This window comes from Trichomycterus rosablanca, chromosome 21 (genome assembly GCF_030014385.1).
Source record: "Trichomycterus rosablanca isolate fTriRos1 chromosome 21, fTriRos1.hap1, whole genome shotgun sequence".
Lineage (NCBI taxonomy): Eukaryota > Metazoa > Chordata > Actinopteri > Siluriformes > Trichomycteridae > Trichomycterus > Trichomycterus rosablanca.
The window spans coordinates 7873548-7895434 of record NC_086008.1 but is presented as its reverse complement, the minus strand read 5'-3'; the positions used below and the strand labels follow the sequence as shown (position 1 = coordinate 7895434).

The window sequence follows — 21887 nt, the reverse complement described above, 5'->3', positions numbered from 1 at the left end:
GTGTACACAGCTTGGTTGAAGGACCTGGATAAACTGGAATGTTATTTGCCAGATAGTCTTTCTCATCCAACGTCATTGCCTGACTTTACAAGTGCTCTTTTGAATGAATGGGCACAGATTCCCACAGACAAACTTACAAAAGTTGGAACTAGTTAAATAATTCCACAAATTTGATTTGGGTATTAATGTCCAATGTCTTTTAGTTGAGCTCTGAGGGCAGGATGTGGCACAGATAATGCAGTCACATGCAAAGATTTTGGCATCATACTAGATACGTGCCCTTTTAGCAAAACTTTTTTTTTTCATCAAATTTTATCCTTTATTTAACATATTTAATGTTTTTATATTTTACATTTACATTTCTTGAGTAATAACCATTTGAGTTTTTAAAAATTAAGTATTAAACATCTACATGTATTTTGTATGTGTATGGTTTTCTTTCTGTAAAACACACCAACACAACAGAGCTGACATCTCGAACTAACAAGTTTGAATCTCAGCTCTGATACCGGCAGGCTGGTCACCTTTTACGGACAATGAACACTGTGCGCAAGGCAGAAGTACCCTGGACAGGACACCAATCCATCACAGGACCTCAACCTACCCCCAGACATAGCCAGTCGTGTCTGTGTAGATGCATGCACCGCTAATATCTGAACCCGAATCTCAGTGGTGGTGGGCTGGCGTAATTTACCACTGCGCCATCTGAGCGCCCGTACTGTATGTATGTTTTATAAATAATTGATCAGTCTGTTGGCGCAGCAGTAAAACACGCTAGGACAACTAACATCTCAGACTCACAAGTTTGAATTGGGGGATAATGGAGATTACTGCTGACTCTCCGTGCATGAGACCGAGCCAGATGTGAGCCCACCCTGTGCAGGTGAAAAGATGCGGTCAGCTACTGCACGAATGTAAAAAGGAGGCGAAATGCAATCAGGTGATTGGATGTGACTGGACTGGGAAGAAAATTGAGGGGAAATGCAGAATAAACAATAATAATAATAATTATGTGAGGGGTGTTCTTTTTGTCGTTTGAGCACCTGTCCTCCAAAATGACCTCTACTTTGACCTCATTGTTACATATGCCACATATCAACAGTGCAAAACTAAAGAAATACATGTCAGAAAATAAACCAGCCCAGGCTTATATACTGGGGGATGAGTGAAAAAAATATTTTTGATTATTTTTATTAATAAACCAGCAAGACAAATGTAATTATGTTCATCAGTGTCTGAGCAGCCAGTAATCTGTGTGACTGGAGCACTAAAAGTAAAATTAAAGTTTAATTTTAAGCTCTTCTTAAGTGGCAGGCTTTGTCGTGTCACATCTATACATATCTCTGTCCTCAAATCCTATTCTGGATAGACTGATTAATTTTTACCATTGTCAGGCCGATCACTTTGGGAATAGAAAGAAAAGAAATGTCCATTACTGCCTAAATTGGATATGTAATAATTGTAGAGACATACTCATTTGTCCATTGGCGTGTTCATTAGGCCTGTAGAGAATCCTGCTTAATTTTACCAGTTTAATGGGCGCTCGTGCAACGTGGTCTAATAATAATAATGAACGTCTAGACTTAAACAGGCTTCCCTGAACGTTGCTATCTTGGTCTTTTCAATCTGCCAGACTCTCAATCTGGCTTTTTTGGGAACTTGAAACATCATTCACTTTCACACACTTCTCTTTTTTCCTCTCTCAGTCTCTGACTCTCCTCTCTGTACCTCTGTTCTTTTGATTTTTGCAGGACTTGCTGAGGTCCAGGCTAACCTCTGCCGTAGACAGGGAGTCCATTCCTGAGGAACAGTCGGCTGCTCTGTTTTCAGCAGCGAGTGCTCAAAGCGGCCCACCCGTCTTCAAACCTCTGTTTTACTTCAATCACATTGGCCAGGCTAAGTTTGATCAGGTCGGTGTTCACTCACAGTGACTTTCTTTGCAATAGATTCATGACAGAATTAAAGCTTACTTTACTTTTACCTTTGTTAAAAATTTCACTATATAAATAACATAAATATGTGATTTAAATGGGATTCTTAAATTCCTCATGCCATAACAGTGAGCTAACTTGTGAGTGGACCCCTGTCCACCACCGAATGCACCAACAATGGGCACGTGAGCATCAGAACTGGACCACGGTGCAATGGAAGAAGGTGGCCTGGTCTGATGAATCACGTTGTCTTTTACGTCACGTGGATGGCCGGGTGCGTGTGTGTCGCTTACCTGGGGAACACATGACACCAGGATGCACTTTGGGAAGAAGGCAAGCCGGTGGAGGCAGTGTAATGCTTTGGCCAATGTTCTACTGGATAACCTTGGGTTATGCCATCCATGTAGATGTTACTTTGACACGTACCACCTACCTAAGCATTGTTGAAGACAGAATTGACAAGACAATTATCCTTTTAGCAGGATAATGCGCCCTGCCACCTCACAACTTACAGGAGGTAAAGGATCTGCTGCTAAGATCTTCGTGGCAGATACCACAGCACACCTTCTGGGGTCTAGTGGAGTCCATGCCTCGACGGGTCAGGGCTGTTTTGGCAGCAAAAAGGGGACCAACACAATATTAGGAAGGTGGTCATAATGTTATGCCTAATCTGTGTATACTAAAGGGTAAAATTACATGATGTCAGTTTAGTTTGGTGTTTTAGACTCATTACTAAGGGCTTTTCTGTAACGAAAATAATATGAAACGTAAGAGTATGGTCTGTACTTATGGCCTATACATTTACTTTCTCAGCGTTTATCACAGGGGCGTAACTACGGGGGGTGCATTGGGGCCCATGGAGGGTGGGGGCCCTCCACGCACTGCCCCCCCCTTCCTTATTGGCTGCACTCACCAGGTCGTTATTATTATATTAGAATATTTTTAAGTAAAATATTTAAAGTGAGTACCTTTAATTCATTCTGATATAGCATTTATATATACAGATACACCATGGATATACAACTGCATATAAATATACGTACAGTAGATCATATATCAATTTGTTGAGGGGGCCCAAAACATTTTTTTACACTTGGGCCCATGAGCTCCTAGTTACGCCACTGGTTAATCAGATGCTCTTATTCAGAGCATCACCTCTTATACAGCTTCCTTCAGTAAACATTTCTGTACTATAGTACAAATAAATGACAGTCAAAGAACATGAATCTTCTGAAAGCTTGTTAGAAGGTTTTTTATAATGATACATCAGTAAGTTAGATGAAGAGTTTAGTTTCTATTTAAATACTTAGTGCAGATGCATGTCTTTTTTACCACATTACTCCTTATGACATTTATTAAAAGCAGTTCATTTATACAGTGAAGTATTTTTGGCTTTGTGGGTTTTTTTCCTTTGTTCGAGTAAGCAACACTTCTCCTTAAGGACTTCAGTGGAGCTGGCAAGGTGAACACCAGAGAGGCTTTAAAGAGCTTTTCTGGGATGAACTCTGACAATTCTCTGTAGGTCACCCAGTACTGCAATTTTTTTTACCATGAAGCAAAGACAAAAATAAAAGTTTATTCATCTAAAAGAAAAAAGTCTGAAAGCACACAAGAGCTGAACTGAGATCTAAGGTTGCTGCCTATTAAAAATAGATAGACAAATAAATAGATAAATAAAGAAATAAAGAGTCATGACTGGAAATATATTTATGAGACATCTGGGTTAGGGTCGCCAACTTTCAGAACTGGAAATAAGGAACACCCTGGGCTGGTGGGTTGGCGGAAGGCATAGGGTGGGGGGTGGTTTGGCGGGTGTTTACCTGAGCGGGGAAGGGGGGGGGGTAAGGGGTTAGGGTTGCACCTATAAAAAATATAACATGTCTTACACCATCCTAGGAACATTATCAAAATGCTTTGTTTAGGCTGTTTAACATTTATTATTTTCATTCTTTATAATAATAAATCAGAACCATATTTCGGGCAAAACAACATAAAGAACATCATGTAACATTTTTTCTCAATAGTGCAAACAACATTTTTACATAATCCATCTTCACACTGACATGCAGCCCCGGTTCTAGACTGTGTTGCTTAGGGGGGCAGTGCCCCAGCGCCCCCATAGCTCTGGCCCTGCTTGTGATAGTTTAGTTTCGCCCTAAGCTGGATTTGAATCTAGGGCGGAAAAATATGCGCGATGCTCTCTGCCCACTGCGCTACTCAAACAGTAGAGTAATAAACAGGATGTTATGCTGATATAACCTGCGCGCACACAGCGTTACTAGGACTAAAAATGAATACTACTTAAAATAATAACCAAACACTTTCTAATTCCCACAGTAACAGCAGTTTCCTTCTGTTTCATACATATCGCCCTGTCTCAGTCTAATCTGCAGCATTTCTCTCCCATTGATAAAAATACGGAAAGCGCGTCCCGTATCAGTGCAATATGGAACACGTCGTTTAGTTTCCAAATAAGGAACGATTCCGTATTTTACGGGATGGTTGGCAACCTCTGGGTGCCACTGAACTTTGGGTTGAAGATGGCAGATTTCTGTACTTTCTTTACTTTCCACATGTTGAGATTTGAAGGTCAGTGAGTGAAAGACGTTTTTTTCTATAAACATGGTGCTTTTGCTTTCTTTTCTTCCCCGTAGAATTTTCCAAGCTCAAAAGCTAATACCGCTAATACTAAACTATTGTTGTTCAGGAGCTGAAGCACTCGTAATCCTTTTCTGCTTATCAGAAGTGCCTGCATTGCTTTGCATAAAGCACCCTATTAAGAGGATGATTAAAAAGCTTTCCCGGCTTCAGGTGGCTTTGCTGTTTATCAAATAAAATAGAGGCGAGAAAAAGAAAACCACCATCCAGTGAGGATCCATCAATCAGCTGGCTGCGGAGGAGGAGGGACCAGCGCATTCCTCTTCCTCCGTCAATAAAAACTCTGCCCGAAGTTAAGAGTGACATTTAGGCAATCAAAGCAATCGGATTTTTATTTGCCAGGCTAACAAAGGGGCCTGCTCACTTCCCAAAAAAAAAAAAAGAAAAGAAAAAAGCCCTGCCGTGAAGAACAGCTTGAAGAATAACGACTCCTCTACCAAAATTGATTTATCTTTCTATAAATGATGGCGACATCCTTCACTGAATGGATTTATAAATTAATTGCTGTCGTATTGGAATAAAAACCTTCTTGTGCAGACATGATAGATAGGTTCTATGGCAGAGGCCTCGCCCAACTCTCCCTCCTTCTTCGTTAGTCCAGCCCAGCTGGAGCAGTCATTTTCTGATGCTATTAACGCTGATTAATAACTAACAATGCGCACTGCTCATTCGTCAACAGGCATCTATGAGTGAAAGGGAGTGGGACTGGGCTCGACTGCTGCCGGCCTATCAGAGACTGAGCCAGGTGACCTTCACAGATCTGCTGGCTAACAGGTAATGTTGCTTGATATCGTCTGTAGAGGGTTGCTGAGTCCAACTTTGTTTCCTGTGTGAATCTTTTTCCCGTTTGTCCATCACAATGTGGAGGAAACATGGACCTCACATGTTCCTTGGCCTGACATATCAGACCCTTTTTTGTTGTTTGTGGTGATAAAGTTTAACTTGTGGCGACGATGGGTGGAGCACCTGTTCAGATGATTTAAAAATGCTGTTTTATTTGCTACAAAGCACACGTATAGCTGCACTAGATGGCCAAAGCATGTGGACACCCCTCCTGATTACTGAGCTCTGATGTTTCTTTGGTGATTTCAGCCACACCAATTGTTTATTGGATGTTTTATTTTTAGTGTATTAAATAAAATATGTAAAAGAGTTTAGCATGACTGTTCAATGTGCACAAAATTAGATTAATAAAGACGTAGATGGTTCGGGTCTGGTGTGGAGAATTTTCAGTGGTCTGCACAAGACCTTGATGTTCAACACTTTTGGGCTGAATTGGAATGTCGATTGTGAGTCAGGCCTTCTCATCCATCAGTAGTACCTAACCCCACAAATGCTCCTTTAACTAAATGTCCAAAAATGGTCACAGACGCCAAATAATAATAATAAAAATAATAACATGAATAAATACAGTATATACACTGATCAACCATAACATTAAAACCACCTCCTTGTTTCTACACTCACTGTCAATACTATCAGCTTCACTTACCATATAGCAGCACTTTGTAGTTCTACAATTACTGACTGTAGTCCATCTGTTTCTCTACATACTTTTTAGCCCCCTTTCATGCTGTTCTTCAATGGTCAGGACCCCCACAGGACCACCAGAGTAGATATTATTTGGATGGTGGATGATTCTCAGCACTGCAGTGACACTGACATGGTGGTGGTGTGTTAGTGTGTGTTGTGCTGGTATGAGACACAGCAGCACTGCTGGAGTTTTTAAATACTGTGTCCACTCACTGTCCACTCTTAGACACTCCTACCTAGTTGTACCTAGTAGATGTAAAGTCAGAGACAATCGCTCATCTATTGCTGCTGTTTGAGTTGGTCATCTTCTAGACCTTCATCAGTGGTCACAGGACGCCGCCCATGGTGCGCTGTTGGCTGGATATTTTTTAGGTTGGTGTACTATTCTCAGTCCAGCAGTGACAGTAAGGTGTTTAAAAACTCAAGCAGTGCTGCTGTGTCTGATCCACTCATACCAGCACAACACACACTAACACACCACCACCATGTCAGTGTCACTGCAGTGCTGAGAATCATCCACCATCCAAATAATATCTACTCTGGTGGTCCTGTGGGGGCCCTGACCATTGAAGAACAGCATGAACGGGGGCTAACAAAGCATGCAGAGAAACAGATGGACTACAGTCACTAATTGTAGCACTACAAAGTCCTTCTATATGGTAAGTGGAGCTGATAAAATGGACAGCGAGTGTAGAAACAAGGAGGTGGTTTTAATGTTATGGCTGATCGGTGTAATATAAAATCGCTTTTGTATGTGACCTGAATTGTATGGGCTCTCTCTGTAACACATAAGTGTGTTTCACAAGTAGCCAACATTAGTGAAGAAGCAATGGTCAACCTTTTCTTGGCTACGTCTAATAAAACCCTAGTTTGAATAACCTTTGCGTAACCCCTTTGCTCCATGTGATCAATGATTGATAGTCAAATTATATAGTGGATCAGATGCCAAGTAAAAAAGCTCAATAAAGCATCCAGCTTACCTTGTACATCTTACAACAGCCTGGAACGACTCCAGTTATTCATGTATCTCCTACAGGGTGTTCATCACTCTCTAGATACATTCTCTCAGTGATGGAGTGTCTCTTCTTATGAATGGCCTTTGAGGTTGCAAGAGATCAAATAAAGGTGAATACGACAAGGTTGAAGCATCATTGCTGGCTTGTAAAATAGCGTGGGCGTTACCAAGGATCAGATCTCATAGAATCCTTTGGGTTTTAATAGCCATTTAGTCCATGTTCAGGTGGCCTGACTCACCTGATTGAGGTTGCTTTTTTTTCTTTTCATACTTGGCTTGTTCTGGTATAAATATTTATGAGAGAGGGTGGCACTCATGGCTCGTCTGTCTCTCAGACACCTACGCTGAGCTGTCAGGGTAAAGCCTATTAGACTGACTATCATAAAGGGCTCCTCGCTCCTAGTCTCACAGCTATTTCAAACCACCCTTGTTTGTACATGTGCCCGAACACTTGAACAATGGCTAAGTGCGTGCGCCCCAAGGACGAGTGTAGTATTCCTAATAAGAAAGTTGTATGCACGCGTTCTCCACCCTGCTCGCCCTTGTGCCGCTTTGTTGCACGTGTTTAGAACAGATACTGTCACTTGGATCTGTCTCGCAGGCATTACCGCAGGATTATTCATGAATGGTCCTGAATAGGTAATACTGAGCTTCAAATGCAGGCTGCCACAGCCCTGTAAGAGACAGAGAGAGAGCGAGGTGCAGCAGGTAAAGGAAATGTACAAGGGAGGAGAAAATAAATGAGAGATAATATTATATAATACAACATATTCTCCTGAAGAAACGTGTCCGAAGCTTTGTAGGATCGTTATATGTTGCTGTATTTACATTTCAGCCCCGTCATGGACCGAATTAGTGAGAGACAAAACGAAACAAATTTTCCATCTGAGAAGTATTTTCTTCTTTCTGTCTCTTAAGGGACGTTCTGAAGGACGTTAAAAGTCTGCTGGCAGGGAAGCAGGACTCTGTGAAGTCCTCTCGTGGGATTGTGGATGTATTACTTGAGTGATGAAAACTGGATGACTGGAGTGAGTGATAACGGGGACAGGTCTGCAGACGGACTGTCACTTTCATTCAGGTCTCTGGTGTAATAGGCCAAGTTTATGAAACATTGCTCCCACATAACAGCTCTGCCTCCGGGGACCTCGGCTATTAATGTTAGCTTTATGCTTGCGTTTTCAATTATGTTTTTTTTTGGTTATTAAATATAATTAATAAATTTGATTATTCCAGTCCAGACTTTACATTCAACCATTTAACTAAACTGTAGATCCTGGAGACGTAGTGGATTTATTTTATTTATTTATTAAGATTTTATCGTCATGTTTTACACACTTTGGTTACATTCATGACAGAACAGGTAGTTACTGGACTGGTTACACAAGATTCATTAGTTCAAATTCACCTCAGTTGCACGTCTTTGGACTGTGGGAGGAACTCAGAGAACCTGGAAAACATGCAAACTCCACACAGAAAGCATCCGGACCGCTCTACATGGGAATCGAACCCAGGACCTTCTTGCTGTGAGGCGATAGTGCTACCCACCAAGCCACCGTGTCGCCCATACAGTCACATACATGGCATGATATTGTTCCTGATACAAGTTTCCCAATGTACAAATTGATTGATGTGTGTCATTTTTCATACTAGTCATAATAAAATCATTTTATAGCACCATTTCATTTGCACCATGAAGCAGAACCACCTCAAATTGATTGTTTTTTTTCTGGAATCTGGCATACAGCTGTATGTAAATCCACCTGTATATTTTTACCTAAATCAGGCCCAAGTTTATAAGCCCTTGATAAGATGGGTTCATTAATTGTGAAACTTTCACTTCAACCCGACCGCGACACAGAACCAGATGGGAGACCGAGAGAGCGCGAGCGAAAGCGAGAGAGCAGATTTACACAGGTGTGGGTGTCCTTCTTTGTCACCTGTCATTTGGCCGTCTCAGCCGGCGGTGTCATAAATCATTCTCAAATGGAACTTTTCAGCAGAGTCGGCCTGATTAATGGAGTCTCCGGCTCCCCAGACTCGCGACTGACACTGAGAAAGAGAGAGAACTGGAGAAAGAGCACATTCTTCCACTCCGACGTGACCCAATCACACTTTAGCTGGAGCTGAGCGGATCAGCTGTAAAATAAGTTTAAAACTGATAGACAGACCACGGCTGCTTTCAATAGTCTGCCGAAGTGTGGAGCTTTCAGTTTAGGGAATGATTTATGTATGGGAATGCTCTAGTCTCTGGAGGGTAGGATGCCAAAACTTTTCCAGGTCAGTTGAGTAGTTGAGGTCATTACCAAGTTGTTACAATAGATATATTCGACTTTGTTTTATTGGACTGTATAAGGTGCAGAAGGTAGCGTGAGTCCAGGTAGTTTGACCTGTTTATTCCTTGTTAGCTTGAGTTTCCTTTGTGTACTCTGGTGAACTGGCTGTTTGAGGGTCTGACCATAGATGTTAGTGGACCCTGTACTGGTTGTTGTTTATGCCCTTGGTGTTTTCAGACAGAGTAAATGGCTCCAGAGTGGTTTTTTGAGTACACCAGTTTACACTTTAAACATAGACAGAAACAATCGTTAATACAATCCTAATTTACATTTTTAGCATTTAGCTGACGCTTTTTATCCAAAGCGACTTAGTTTTGTGTCAGTATATAATCTAAGCAATTATGGGTTGAAAGCCTTGCTCAAGGACCCAACAGTGACAACCTAGCATTGGTGGGGCTTGAACCAGCGACCTTTTAATTACTAGTCCAGTACCTTAACCACTAGGTTACCACCTCCCTAATTATGTGCTTATCAAAGCATTTTAGATCATTGTGCTGTAAGAACGTTCAACCATGACTTGTTAGCAGTAGCAGCCAGATGGATCATTTAAAATCTCCTGATACTTCATGGACTCCATGGCGCCATGTAAGTCTCCAAAGCTCTAAAACAGCCCCAAAACATCACAAATACTTTGTAATAGTGGTAATTTACATTATAAGACTTTATAAACTTGGGTCCTAGACCTGGTTCCCGTCTAGTGAACTGGTGGTGCTTATGTGTGTTGGTGCTCAGAAACTTTTCTTGAAGAATCTTCTAAACGGTGTTGTTTTAAAATTGGCACATGTATCTGTAGACTTGTCATTCCAAAATGCTTCAGTTCATGTTTACAAGAAAAAAAAGTTAAAATGCTTCAAATACACAGATATCCTCTAACAGGCTGATACAATGTATTCGAGATCCCAGCTCTGGTGTTCTAGCATGTGTTTTATCGCTGCTGCACCTGAGCGGCCTTTATACCCCTAGTTAAACAAAAAAATATAAACAATTGCTTAAAAGTTTCCAAAATGCCTAGATGAACTTTAATTACTGTACAATAAAGTTAGAGTTGTTAAATAGAGTTGTTAAAACTTGGATTTTTGATTTAGGTAAGATTTCTGTCATTTACAGTGTGAGATAGGCTGATTGTCCTCAAATAAAGGTTTTTATGATTTTTTTTAAACCTGTTTGTGGTCTGAATTATGGCAGAAATTCTGGAACTGACTGGATGTGGCATGTGAGAGGATTTTATTTATTTCACAATTTTGGTTTCTTCTGAATTGGATCTCAACATGTTTGTCCATTACATCCTAAAACAAGCATGATTTTGTTAGTGCTGTGTGTGTTTGCATATGTGTGTGTTTAGGTATGTGTTTGCATGTGTGTGTGTGTGTGTGTGTGTGCGCACGTGTGTGTGTGTGTGTGAGGGTGGTGAATCAGTTAAGCCTGGGAGAAGGCCGCGGCCCCACCTCACACAGCAGAGGCAGGCTGAAAGGCTCATTAATCAAACTGGGAGTCGCAGATGTGATGGCTTCCACACAAACTGCCAGCAGACTGTGAAAGTCATATCGAAAAGAGTCAACTGTCAAGCAGCACGGCCGCCATCTTCCCTCACACACTTAGCAAAGTCGGGTTTTATACCTTTCTCTATGAATAAACTATCAACTAAAGACGTCCTGCTTTGGTTTATAAAAGACGTTTGGTATTTGAACGGAAAAATGAGGCAACGCTTGATTAATGGGGCGGGTCGATAATTTGTACTCAATAATTTGAATGCAGTTCTGTAATGACTCAGAAGTAGTGAGGGTTTTTAACTTTAGATGGTAAAGCACACACTCTGGAGCAGTAAAATGTTCTATTTGGAGGGATGAAACATCACTATCCGACTGGTAGTTGGACACATTTTGGTTTGGCCAAAATGTATCTTGTCTTTGGCAATTGAAAAACCAGAACATGTAGAATTTTAACTGCAGCGTAAATCACTAAATTATTAACTTTACCACAGTGGACATGTGGTGTACCTGGTTGCTGCACAGTGAATCAACTAAACTGCAAAAGTAGCCACAAAAATAATTAAGTCTCTCCCAGAAGTCCCTGCTAAACATTGCTACCTCTAAATCCAGATCACTCTCACTTTCAATCCTAGCTGTCTGATTTAATAATGCACCATTATCCACCATAATCTACCATCCTAATTTACAGCTGTCTGAATGAACCTGTTCAGCTCTGTGGCAGAGGCGCTAATCTGCCTGGCCAGTGATTGACGAAGCCACCCAGGTTCCCAAGACACGGAGAGGCCACTGACAGGCCACGGGTCCTCCGGTGTGTCACCATAGCGCCAGTCACGAGGCAGTACCATCAGCACCTAGCCATTTGCATCCGGGGCCAGGAGCAGATAATTAGAAGGATTCCTGCCTGTCAGTGTTCATCTGGGTTACAGAGAACATGCTCTGACAGGACCAGGAAGATCCACAGTGGAGCACTGGCTTGTGGGATAAATTGTATGACTGTAGCTGTGGAAGTTGTTGGAGCTTTTAGAGAAGTTTGGATTGTGCTGTGTGGTTATAATTATAATTATAATTAAATTAAGTTTTTCTATTCTATTTTCTTTACTGCTTAGCCCATGTGCAGTGTATTTGGAAGTAAATAGTCTATCTCTCTAAAAATAAAAACGTTTATTCTCTCAGACATGTATAACAAAAACCCCAAAACTATTTTAATTAGACAGGTAGAAGTTGTGTCAGGGTCGTGTCAGTATTTCTGAGCTTCTTATCAAAACGCCTTTCTGGACTGGAAATTTCTTCCCCCCAAGTCACATATGATTCTTTTTTTTTCTTTCTTTCTTTCAAGTGAGCGAATCAGCCAATCGGCTTTGCAGAAAAGTATTAGATTCATTATGGGTCATTATGTAGTTGTAGCTAGGCAGAATTGGTGTCTTGTTTTTAGGTTCACTAGTGTAAATCATGGCAAATACAGATTTCTAACAGATTTCTAACCACCTCCTGGTTTCTACACTCACTGTCATTTTATCAGCTCCACTTACCATATAGGAGCACTTTGTAGTTCTACAATTACGTAAGGAGGTGGTTTTAATTTTATGGTTAATCAGTGTATTTTCGCCATATGGTGTATATGGTTGTGCTCAGCAAAATGATTTTTTTCTACTTTTCCTGCCTTCTTCAGGTGTTGGTATGTTTTTGCACATATGAGTGCTTTTTTATTGGACTAGATGTCTTATTTCGTAGATATACATACATTTTTAATAACATTCTTACTACAACAATTCAAACCATTTAAAACATCTAAATTGTTCATTATCTTTATTGGAATTAAATGAAATAAATAAGTAATATTAATGTATTAGCTAACATTAATATGCTTTTTCAGTCCCAAGGGCTAAGCATTGTTCTAAAATCTAAATCTGATAACAGGATCCACAACTGACTTTCTGTGATGTGACGTCATCTGTCCATCAGTGTTCAGACTCCTTCATTAGAATATGAAACTAGAAAAATGAGTCTAAAATACCTCCCCTGCTTTCTGACCCTCATCATCCACCCAACAGCATGAAATCTCAGTGAGCGTGTGTCACGTCTTTGTAAGGAAACCGAGCAGATTCTCCTGCGACTTTCAGGGTCTGGGTGGCACTGTAGCACTCTGTCCCCTGGGCAGCTGGTCATCTAGCCTCTTGAAACCTGGGCCACCTAGGTCTTAATTGGCATGCGGGTGCTGTGAGGAGATCAGGGCTGGTTTGGAAGGACAGGGGAGGAAGATGAAGGTTGCTCAGTTATGACCGATTAGGGGAAAGTCTGCCGTCACATCTGTTCCTTACTGGTGTTGGTTTAAGTTGTGTGTAGGGCATTAAAACAGATTTAAGTGAACATGCTTGCATTTAGCACCTCAGACCTGATAAAATAGCTTTAGAGCAGTGGTCCCCAACCACCGGGCCACGGTACCGTTTCGGACATTTATTACCGGGCCGCACAGAAAGAATAAATAATTATATATTTTTTGTTTTATTGACAATCACACTCAATGAAAGATGTTTTATTTTGAAAAACCCGAATTCTCTTTTAATGACATCTGTTCCTCTTGACACGATTGTCACGTGATACAAAAAAATTAAGCCCACAAGCTAGCTGCAATGAGCAAAAAACTAATGTCTCAGGGTTTCCACTGATTTTCCACAACTGGTGAGTAGTATTGTTATGCACGTTGTGTTTTTTATTATGCATGTTGTATAATTTTATTTTAAATCCTCCCGCCCCTGCCGGTCCGTAAAATTAGTCAGTCGAGGTTATTATCTTGCTGCTCACGCCTCCTTCGACTCTTAACGGAACCCTTTTCCAGTCATGCACTCTGCACAGGCGCCTCTATCCTCCAATCAGGATCCTTACACTGCGTTTGAAGACCTCGCTCACATATTCTCGTCATCCCTTCCTGCAGGCACTGCCAATTATGCCCGCTAGATGGCACCCAGCCGACCGGTGGCAACGCCGAGTTTCAAACCGAGGAGTTTAGAATCTCGGCGCTGGTGTACTAGCGGAATATCTCACTGTGCCACCTGGGCGGCTGTAATTATATTTTATATGAAACCTGGCCATGGTGCAAAAAAGGTTGGGGACCGCTGATGTAGAGGTTACTTTAGTACACGTATTTTGTCTTTTTTTTTTTTATAGGCTAATGATTCTTCAGTGACAACAGACCTGACCATTGTGTCCTAAATTATTTTCCAGTATGAATTACATGGCTATGGTAAAAAAAAAAATCACAGTTCACACAGGATTCCCTTTGCCCCGTAAAGACACTCAGTGATCCTGATCACGCCTTTAAATCCATGGCCAGCTCATCTTAGAACAAGGATCTCGAATTTATTATAATAATAATAATAACATTTTATTTGAAAAGGGTCATTCATGACACCCAAAGACACTGTGTACGTGGCACAGTTCTGGGTCACATGTTATTGCATTGGTTTAAGTTGTGTGTATGGCAATAAAATTTAGATTAGAATCTTAAAATAAGATTTAAGTGAACATGCTTGCACTTACTATCTCAGCACTGATATAATAGCTTTATAGGGTACTTTAATACACAAATATTGTAATTTTTTGATAGACTAATGATTCTTTAATGAGAGCAGACCTGATTGTTTGTCCTAAATGATTTGTCAGTATGAATTACATGGCTAAGGTGAAAACAATATCACATTGCAACCAGTTCTCTGTCTTCCTGTGGATTCCCTTGACGTTACAGGTTGCATGTTCGCCCAAGTTGGTTTTGACAGAACACAAAGAAAAGGCGAAATTAAAGCAACCCAACCAAAGCTCAGATCTGAATTGAAGTCTCTGGAATTGATTCTTTCTCTTTATTTTCTCTATCGTTACTTTGTCATGACTGTTAAGCGCAGGCTGCTGGATTACATTTGCCCGGTGAAGACACTGAGTGATCCTGATCACGCCTTTAAATCCATGACCAGCTTAGCTCAGAGCACGGATCTCAGATTTACTTATTCTATTACGAGAAGCCCTGCTGAGGACAGTGTGCAGCATCCAGCATTGTGTCTGTCTGACTACACAATTTGTGCAACACACTGTGGCAGCGTTATAAAATGCCGTTCGGGATGAAAGATGTTTCTTGTCAAGCACTTAGTCTTGCCTTTTCATATCTCTCTCAGATCAGCCCATCCATCTCTTACCCCTCTTGAACTTGGGCGCTCTTGCCAGAGCGAGCAGATCTAATCAGATAGGGGCAGAGGAGTGCTGGGCCAGAGGGCACCGCTGCCTCTCCACCGCAGGCACTACACCAAACCCGCACCATATCAGGCGATCACTTACTCATCCGTATCTGTCTCTTTCACTCCTGGCTAGCTTAGAACTTCCCGTCTTCTCCAGAAAAGCTGTAAATCTCACACACTTTTGCTTGATGGTTGCCTGGATGGCCTGGTTTTCTTCTTCCTTTTTTTTCTTGAAAGACCTACCACCTGCTGGCATTGTGCCATCCTTATACCCCCTCCTAGTTTGAGAGAGGTCAGAATGCCTGCTGTTTCTTTTCCTGCTCTGCCAGCAAGTCCGAGACTCTTCAGATAACCAGGCTCAGCAGCAGGCGTCAACCTCTACACCACGCGCTGTGGGAGGTAGGACAGGACAGGGCACGGCCAAAGGCTTTACCTACAGCTTATGTCTCCTTCTGTACGTTATGTGCAGCAAAGCACAGCTTTAATAGTCTTGTGTGCTTCTTCTGGTACAATACCATGTCTATTTTTCTTTGTGGGGTTAAATAAGGAGAGTAAGGGGTTCAAAACAAGAGGACCTTTCCAAGATTTCAGGGTGCAAAAACATAGTGGTCTTGATGTAAATCTGTTGATTTTGTACCAAGCCAATTTGACCATTTTGAGTAGTGGGTAAAGTAATACAAACGAAGGCCAGATACTTACTGGCTGCTTAAGCACCATAATATGTACTAAATAGTACGTCAATATTGTAATGTAAGCTACCAATCTGAGACACGAGGTCAACCACAGCTAATCTCATGCACCTGTATGCAGTACAATGTTTATTAGCATCACCAATATCCCAGCCCCAACTTAGCTTTAAGATGTCAATATTTTATAATAATTAATGCACATGCACATACAGTGTATCACAAAAGTGAGTACACCACTCACATTTCTGCAGATATCTAAGTATATCTTTTCATGGGACAACACTGACAAAATGACACTCTGACACAATGAAAAGTAGTCTGTGTGCAGCTTATATAACAGTGTAAATTTATTCTTCCCTCAAAATAACTCAATATACAGCCATTAATGTCTAAACCACCGGCAACAAAAGTGAGTACACCCCTAAGAGACTACACCCCTAAATGTCCAAATTGAGCACTGCTTGTCATTTTCCCTCCAAAATGTCATGTGACTCGTTAGTGTTACTAGGTCTCAGGTGTGCATAGGGAGCAGGTGTGTTCAATTTAGTAGTACAGCTCTCACACTCTCTCATACTGGTCACTGAAAGTTCCAACATGGCACCTCATGGCAAAGAACTCTCTGAAGATCTTAAAAGACGAATTGTTGCGCTACATGAAGATGGCCAAGGCTACAAGAAGATTGCCAACACCCTGAAACTGAGCTGCAGCACAGTGGCCAAGATCATCCAGCGTTTTAAAAGAGCAGGGTCCACTCAGAACAGACCTCGCGTTGGTCGTCCAAAGAAGCTGAGTGCACGTGCTCAGCGTCACATCCAACTGCTGTCTTTGAAAGATAGGCGCAGGAGTGCTGTCAGCATTGCTGCAGAGATTGAAAAGGTGGGGGGTCAGCCTGTCAGTGCTCAGACCATACGCCGCACACTACATCAAATTGGTCTGCATGGCTGTCACCCCAGAAGGAAGCCTCTTCTGAAGTCTCTACACAAGAAAGCCCGCAAACAGTTTGCTGAAGACATGTCAACAAAGGACATGGATTACTGGAACCATGTCCTATGGTCTGATGAGACCAAGATTAATTTGTTTGGTTCAGATGGTCTCAAGCATGTGTGGCGGCAATCAGGTGAGGAGTACAAAGATAAGTGTGTCATGCCTACAGTCAAGCATGGTGGTGGGAATGCCATGTTCTGGGGCTGCATGAGTGCAGCAGGTGTTGGGGAGTTACATTTCATTGAGGGACACATGAACTCCAATATGTACTGTGAAATACTGAAGCAGAGCATGATCCCCTCCCTCCGGAAACTGGGTCGCAGGGCAGTGTTCCAGCATGATAATGACCCCAAACACACCTCTAAGACGACCACTGCTTTATTGAAGAGGCTGAGGGTAAAGGTGATGGACTGGCCAAGCATGTCTCCAGACCTAAACCCAATAGAACATCTTTGGGGCATCCTCAAGCGGAAGGTGGAGGAGCGCAAAGTCTCGAATATCCGCCAGCTCCGTGATGTCGTCATGGAGGAGTGGAAAAGCATTCCAGTGGCAACCTGTGAAGCTCTGGTAAACTCCATGCCCAGGAGAGTTAAGGCAGTTCTGGGAAATAATGGTGGCCACACAAAATATTGACACTTCAGGAACTTTCACTAAGGGGTGTACTCACTTTTGTTGCCGGTGGTTTAGACATTAATGGCTGTATATTGAGTTATTTTGAGGGAAGAATAAATGTACACTGTTATATAAGCTGCACACAGACTACTTTTCATTGTGTCAAAGTGTCATTTTGTCAGTGTTGTCACATGAAAAGATATACTTAAATATCTGCAGAAATGTGAGTGGTGTACTCACTTTTGTGATACACTGTACACTGATCAGCCATAACATTAAAACCACCTCCTTGTTTCTACACTCACTGTCCATTTTATCAGCTCCACTTGCTCCACTTACCATATAGAAGCACTTTGTAGTTCTACAATTACTGTCTGTAGTCCATCTGTTTCTGTGCATGCTTTTTTAGCCCCCTTTCATGCTGTTCTTCAATGGTCAGGACCCTCCACAGGACCACCACAGAGCAGGTATTATTTAGGTGGTGGATCATTCTCAGCACTGCAGTGACACTGACATGGTGGTGGTGTGTTAGTGTGTGTTGTGCTGGTATGAGTGGATCAGACACAGCAGCCTGCTGGAAGCATGGTTTTGGACATTTGTCATTTAAACAAAGCTTCAAGAGAAATAGGAAACTTTCTCGAAGTCATAATAAAGTAATTTAGCTTGTTGTTATAACTATACTTGGGCGACTAAAGTCATTGTCTTGTTCTGTGGTGACATTCGTGTTTGTTGAGTCAGCATACCAGTCGGCTGTTCCACATCATAATGAAATGTACCAGGGAATTTTGCCATCTGTGGTCCTGTCTGTAAACACAATATACTGTAATTCTCTCTTTCATACACACACCCCACCAGGTTTCAGAAAAGCCTCGGGGGACATCCGCGTCACCACAGAAGAAGAAAGCGACGTGCTTGTTTAAAGCAGACACCCAATAAAACATCCCAGTTTAGTTTCCAGGCGGTGTCAGTTATTTCCCTTAGCTTTTAAATTCTAACCATCAGTGGCATCGGATATCAGTGACAGGAGCGATCAAAGACCACCGTCATGATGAAGCTGTAAAAATGGCTGGCAGCCAAATCGTAGCGCCAAAGGTGACGGAGACTAGATTTATCATGACTGTGATGGAACCTCTTTAGAAAAAGATGGTGGAAGAAGTTTAACGCTGATGTGATAAATCATGAACATGAAGACAGTGTGAGAAAAACTAGAATGAAAACTGTAGGAATGATAGAAATCCTTCAGCAGACTAGTTAGCATTTTCATTAGACTTTATTATTATAGCTAGTAGCTGTAATGCAGCAGCTTATTGCGCAAACATTGCATTCACAAACAAAGACTACAGTTGTTTTTAGCTCAGTAAAATGCTATGGATGCATTTAAATACACAAAGTTAGTGTTTTAATGTATTGTTGTTGCTAATTGTCTTGTAATTGGCAGGTGTCTGCACATATTTATTTACTGGCTTGTACAATTAATGTAAACACAAATTAACACAAATTGCATTTAACAGTCTCTAAGGAGTTGATGCAGGTTATGGATTCAGAAAAAGCCTACTTTTATAGTGTTTTGACTTATTGTGCTGGAAATTGGATGGATGTTAGGCTACAAACTAAAACTAACAAACACAGACTGCAAACAAACCGTAAACATGAATGCCATGAGTCAAGATGGATGGATGGAGGGATAGATGGATGGAGGGATAGATGGATGGATGGAGATAGATGGATGGATAGAGATGGATGGATGGATGGATGGATGGATAGAGATAGATGGATGGATGGATAGAGATAGATTGTTGAATGGATGGATGGATGGATAGATGGATGGATAGAGATAGATGGATGGATAGAGATAGATGGATGGATAGAGATGGATAGATAGATGGATGGAGATAGATGGATGGATGGAGATAGATGGATGGATAGAGATAGATAGATGGATGGATGGAGATAAATGGATGGATGGATGGAGATAAATGGATGGATGGAGATAGATGGATAGATAGATGGATGGATGGAGATAGATGGATGGATGGATGGATGGATAGAGATAGATTGTTGAATGGATGGATGGATGGATGGATGGATATATGGATTGATGGAGATGGATGGATATATGGATTGATGGCGATAGATGGATATATGGATTGATGGCGATAGATGGATGGATGGATGGATGGATAGAGATAGATGGATGGACACAGAAAGCATAGATAAATGGATGGATATATAAATGAATATATAGTCCTCATTTTTAAGGACTGCTAAATTCAGGTGCTAAATACAGAACTTCAACACAAACACAAGTAGCTATTACTATTACTACCGGAGGCACAGAATCCAACATCTTCATTACAGACAGTAACAGTAAACCAACCTTAAACAGATTATATAATAAATATAAAAACACAATTTCAAGCCAGTATACATCTGAGTTTTTACCTTGAAATGTCTCATTTAGCCCACCTGGCTGTCAAGTCAGGTCAAATTTATTTGTATAGCGCTTTTTACAATGGACGTAGTCTCAAAGCAACTGTACAGCGTCCAGGACCAACAAACCAAAAAAACCATGTTGAGCAAACCAAGGGTGACGGTGGCAAGGAAAAACTCCCTTAAAATAACAGGAACAAATCTTGAGAGGAACCAGACTTAGCAGAGACCTCCATCCTCCTTGGATGGCCTGGGAATAACTTGAATAAATTGGATTTACACAAACCATCCATAAACAAAATGAATTAAAACTAAAAGTCATAACTAGTGAAAAAAATTAAATAATAATAAGCAGTTGTGGATCTCTTTCTTTCTTTATTTGCATATCTGTGAAACACAGAGGAGGAAAAAATGACTGTGTCCCAAACCAAATCCTAGATGATGGTATAGGGTGGAACAGCTATAACGAAACAATCCTATGCTTTCTGTGTTTCTGATTTTAAAAAATGTGGAACATCAGAAAAAGAAAAAAAAAACAGGAGTGTGTTCACCATGGTTTTACATTATCTTTTCTTTTTTTTAATGTCCTGTACATTTTTGGAAACTAATGACACTTGTTGTAGTAAAAGTGGACACCTGTTTTAAACAGGAGACAGATCAGGACTACAGGCAGACAAGTCTAGCACCTGCAGTTACTTACAGTGAAGCTTTGCTATTAAAGCACATGCAGAATGTGGTGTGGCATTGTTTTGCTTATCCTAACCCTTGCAAAAAAAAAGTCAGCCGATGTGTATGATATATGCAGCTCACTCTCAACCAAATATTGTTTGTGAGGTGTTAGAATTTAAATTATATCGTCTTTTTGCGGGCGGCACAGTGGCTAGGTGGGTAGCACGGTGGCTCACAGCTAGAAGGTCCTGGGTTCGATCCCCAGGCTGGGCGGTCTGGGTTTTTTCTGTGTGGAGTTTGCATGTTCTCCCCGTGTCTGCTTGCGTTTCCTCCGACAGTCCAAAAACATCAGGCTAATTGGAGACACCGAATTGCCCTATAGGTAAATGGGTGTGTGTATGTGTGTGTATGTGTGTCTATGTGTGTCTGCCCTGCGATGGACTGGTGCCCTGTCCAGGGTGTTACTGTGTGCCTTGCGCCCATTGAAAAGCTGGGATAGGCTCCAGCACCCCCCTGCGACCCTAATTGGCTAAGCGGTTAAAAAAGTGAGTGAGTGATCTTTTGTTCATCTGCATTAATAATTAATAACAATGACTTATTAGTAAATCATTAACTTTTCTTGTATATATTGTTGGGTGTGTGCATTTAAACATTCAATGTAAATGTGTTAATCAGTTGTTTGTACATGTATATCCATCCATGTACACTTAAAATTCAGTTCAGAATTACAGAACATGCCCAGTTGAAGGCAGCATATGCCACCATTCATTGTACCTTGTTGTAAAGCAGAATAAACACATCTTTTGGTCATGATGTGCAGCAAAAGAACGAGGGTGAGTAGCTCTCAGGCTTGATAATGAGGGATAATTAAGCCATCTTCTTTTGTAGATACTTTGGAAAAAAAAAAAAAAAAAAAAAAGGTTTGAGCGAGGCCACTACATTTACTTGCTTCTCTCTTCCCATCGCCGTCCACCCTCCCTTCTGATTTCATAGCTCCGTCTCTCCCTGTCTCTCGCTGAATGTGTGGGAACTGGAAGGCATGCTCCATTTTACCCCCCTCGCAGAAAGAATTGCCTTGCATTTCTAAGGCTGTCGAAGTGTCCCATTGTTATGATGTCACCACCATCTCAAGAAGGATGACCTCTAGACCCCGTGGCTGTTTTGTTCACCCCCCTTTTCACATATTGGACAAGTACGATTACCTTTGTCTACCCACTAGGGGGTATGCAAGCCTTTTGAGAAAGGATTCACCGCACTTGCTGCTTAAGACACAACTTTGTTAGCTGATGTCTGACGCTTTCGTTCTTTCGCTCGCTGTTC

General features: G+C 41.4%; 1 protein-coding gene across 1 annotated transcript in view; it reads left to right on the top strand.

Moving 5' to 3' along the window:
- kiaa0825 (KIAA0825 ortholog) overlaps positions 1-21887 on the top strand; it is a 180991-nt gene that overhangs the window by 100439 nt on the left and 58665 nt on the right. Inside the window, exons 18-19 of the mRNA XM_063017862.1 lie at positions 1752-1910; positions 5269-5363. Of these exons, the coding sequence (XP_062873932.1) occupies positions 1752-1910; positions 5269-5363 (254 nt within the window). The remainder of the gene's footprint in view (positions 1-1751; positions 1911-5268; positions 5364-21887) is intronic.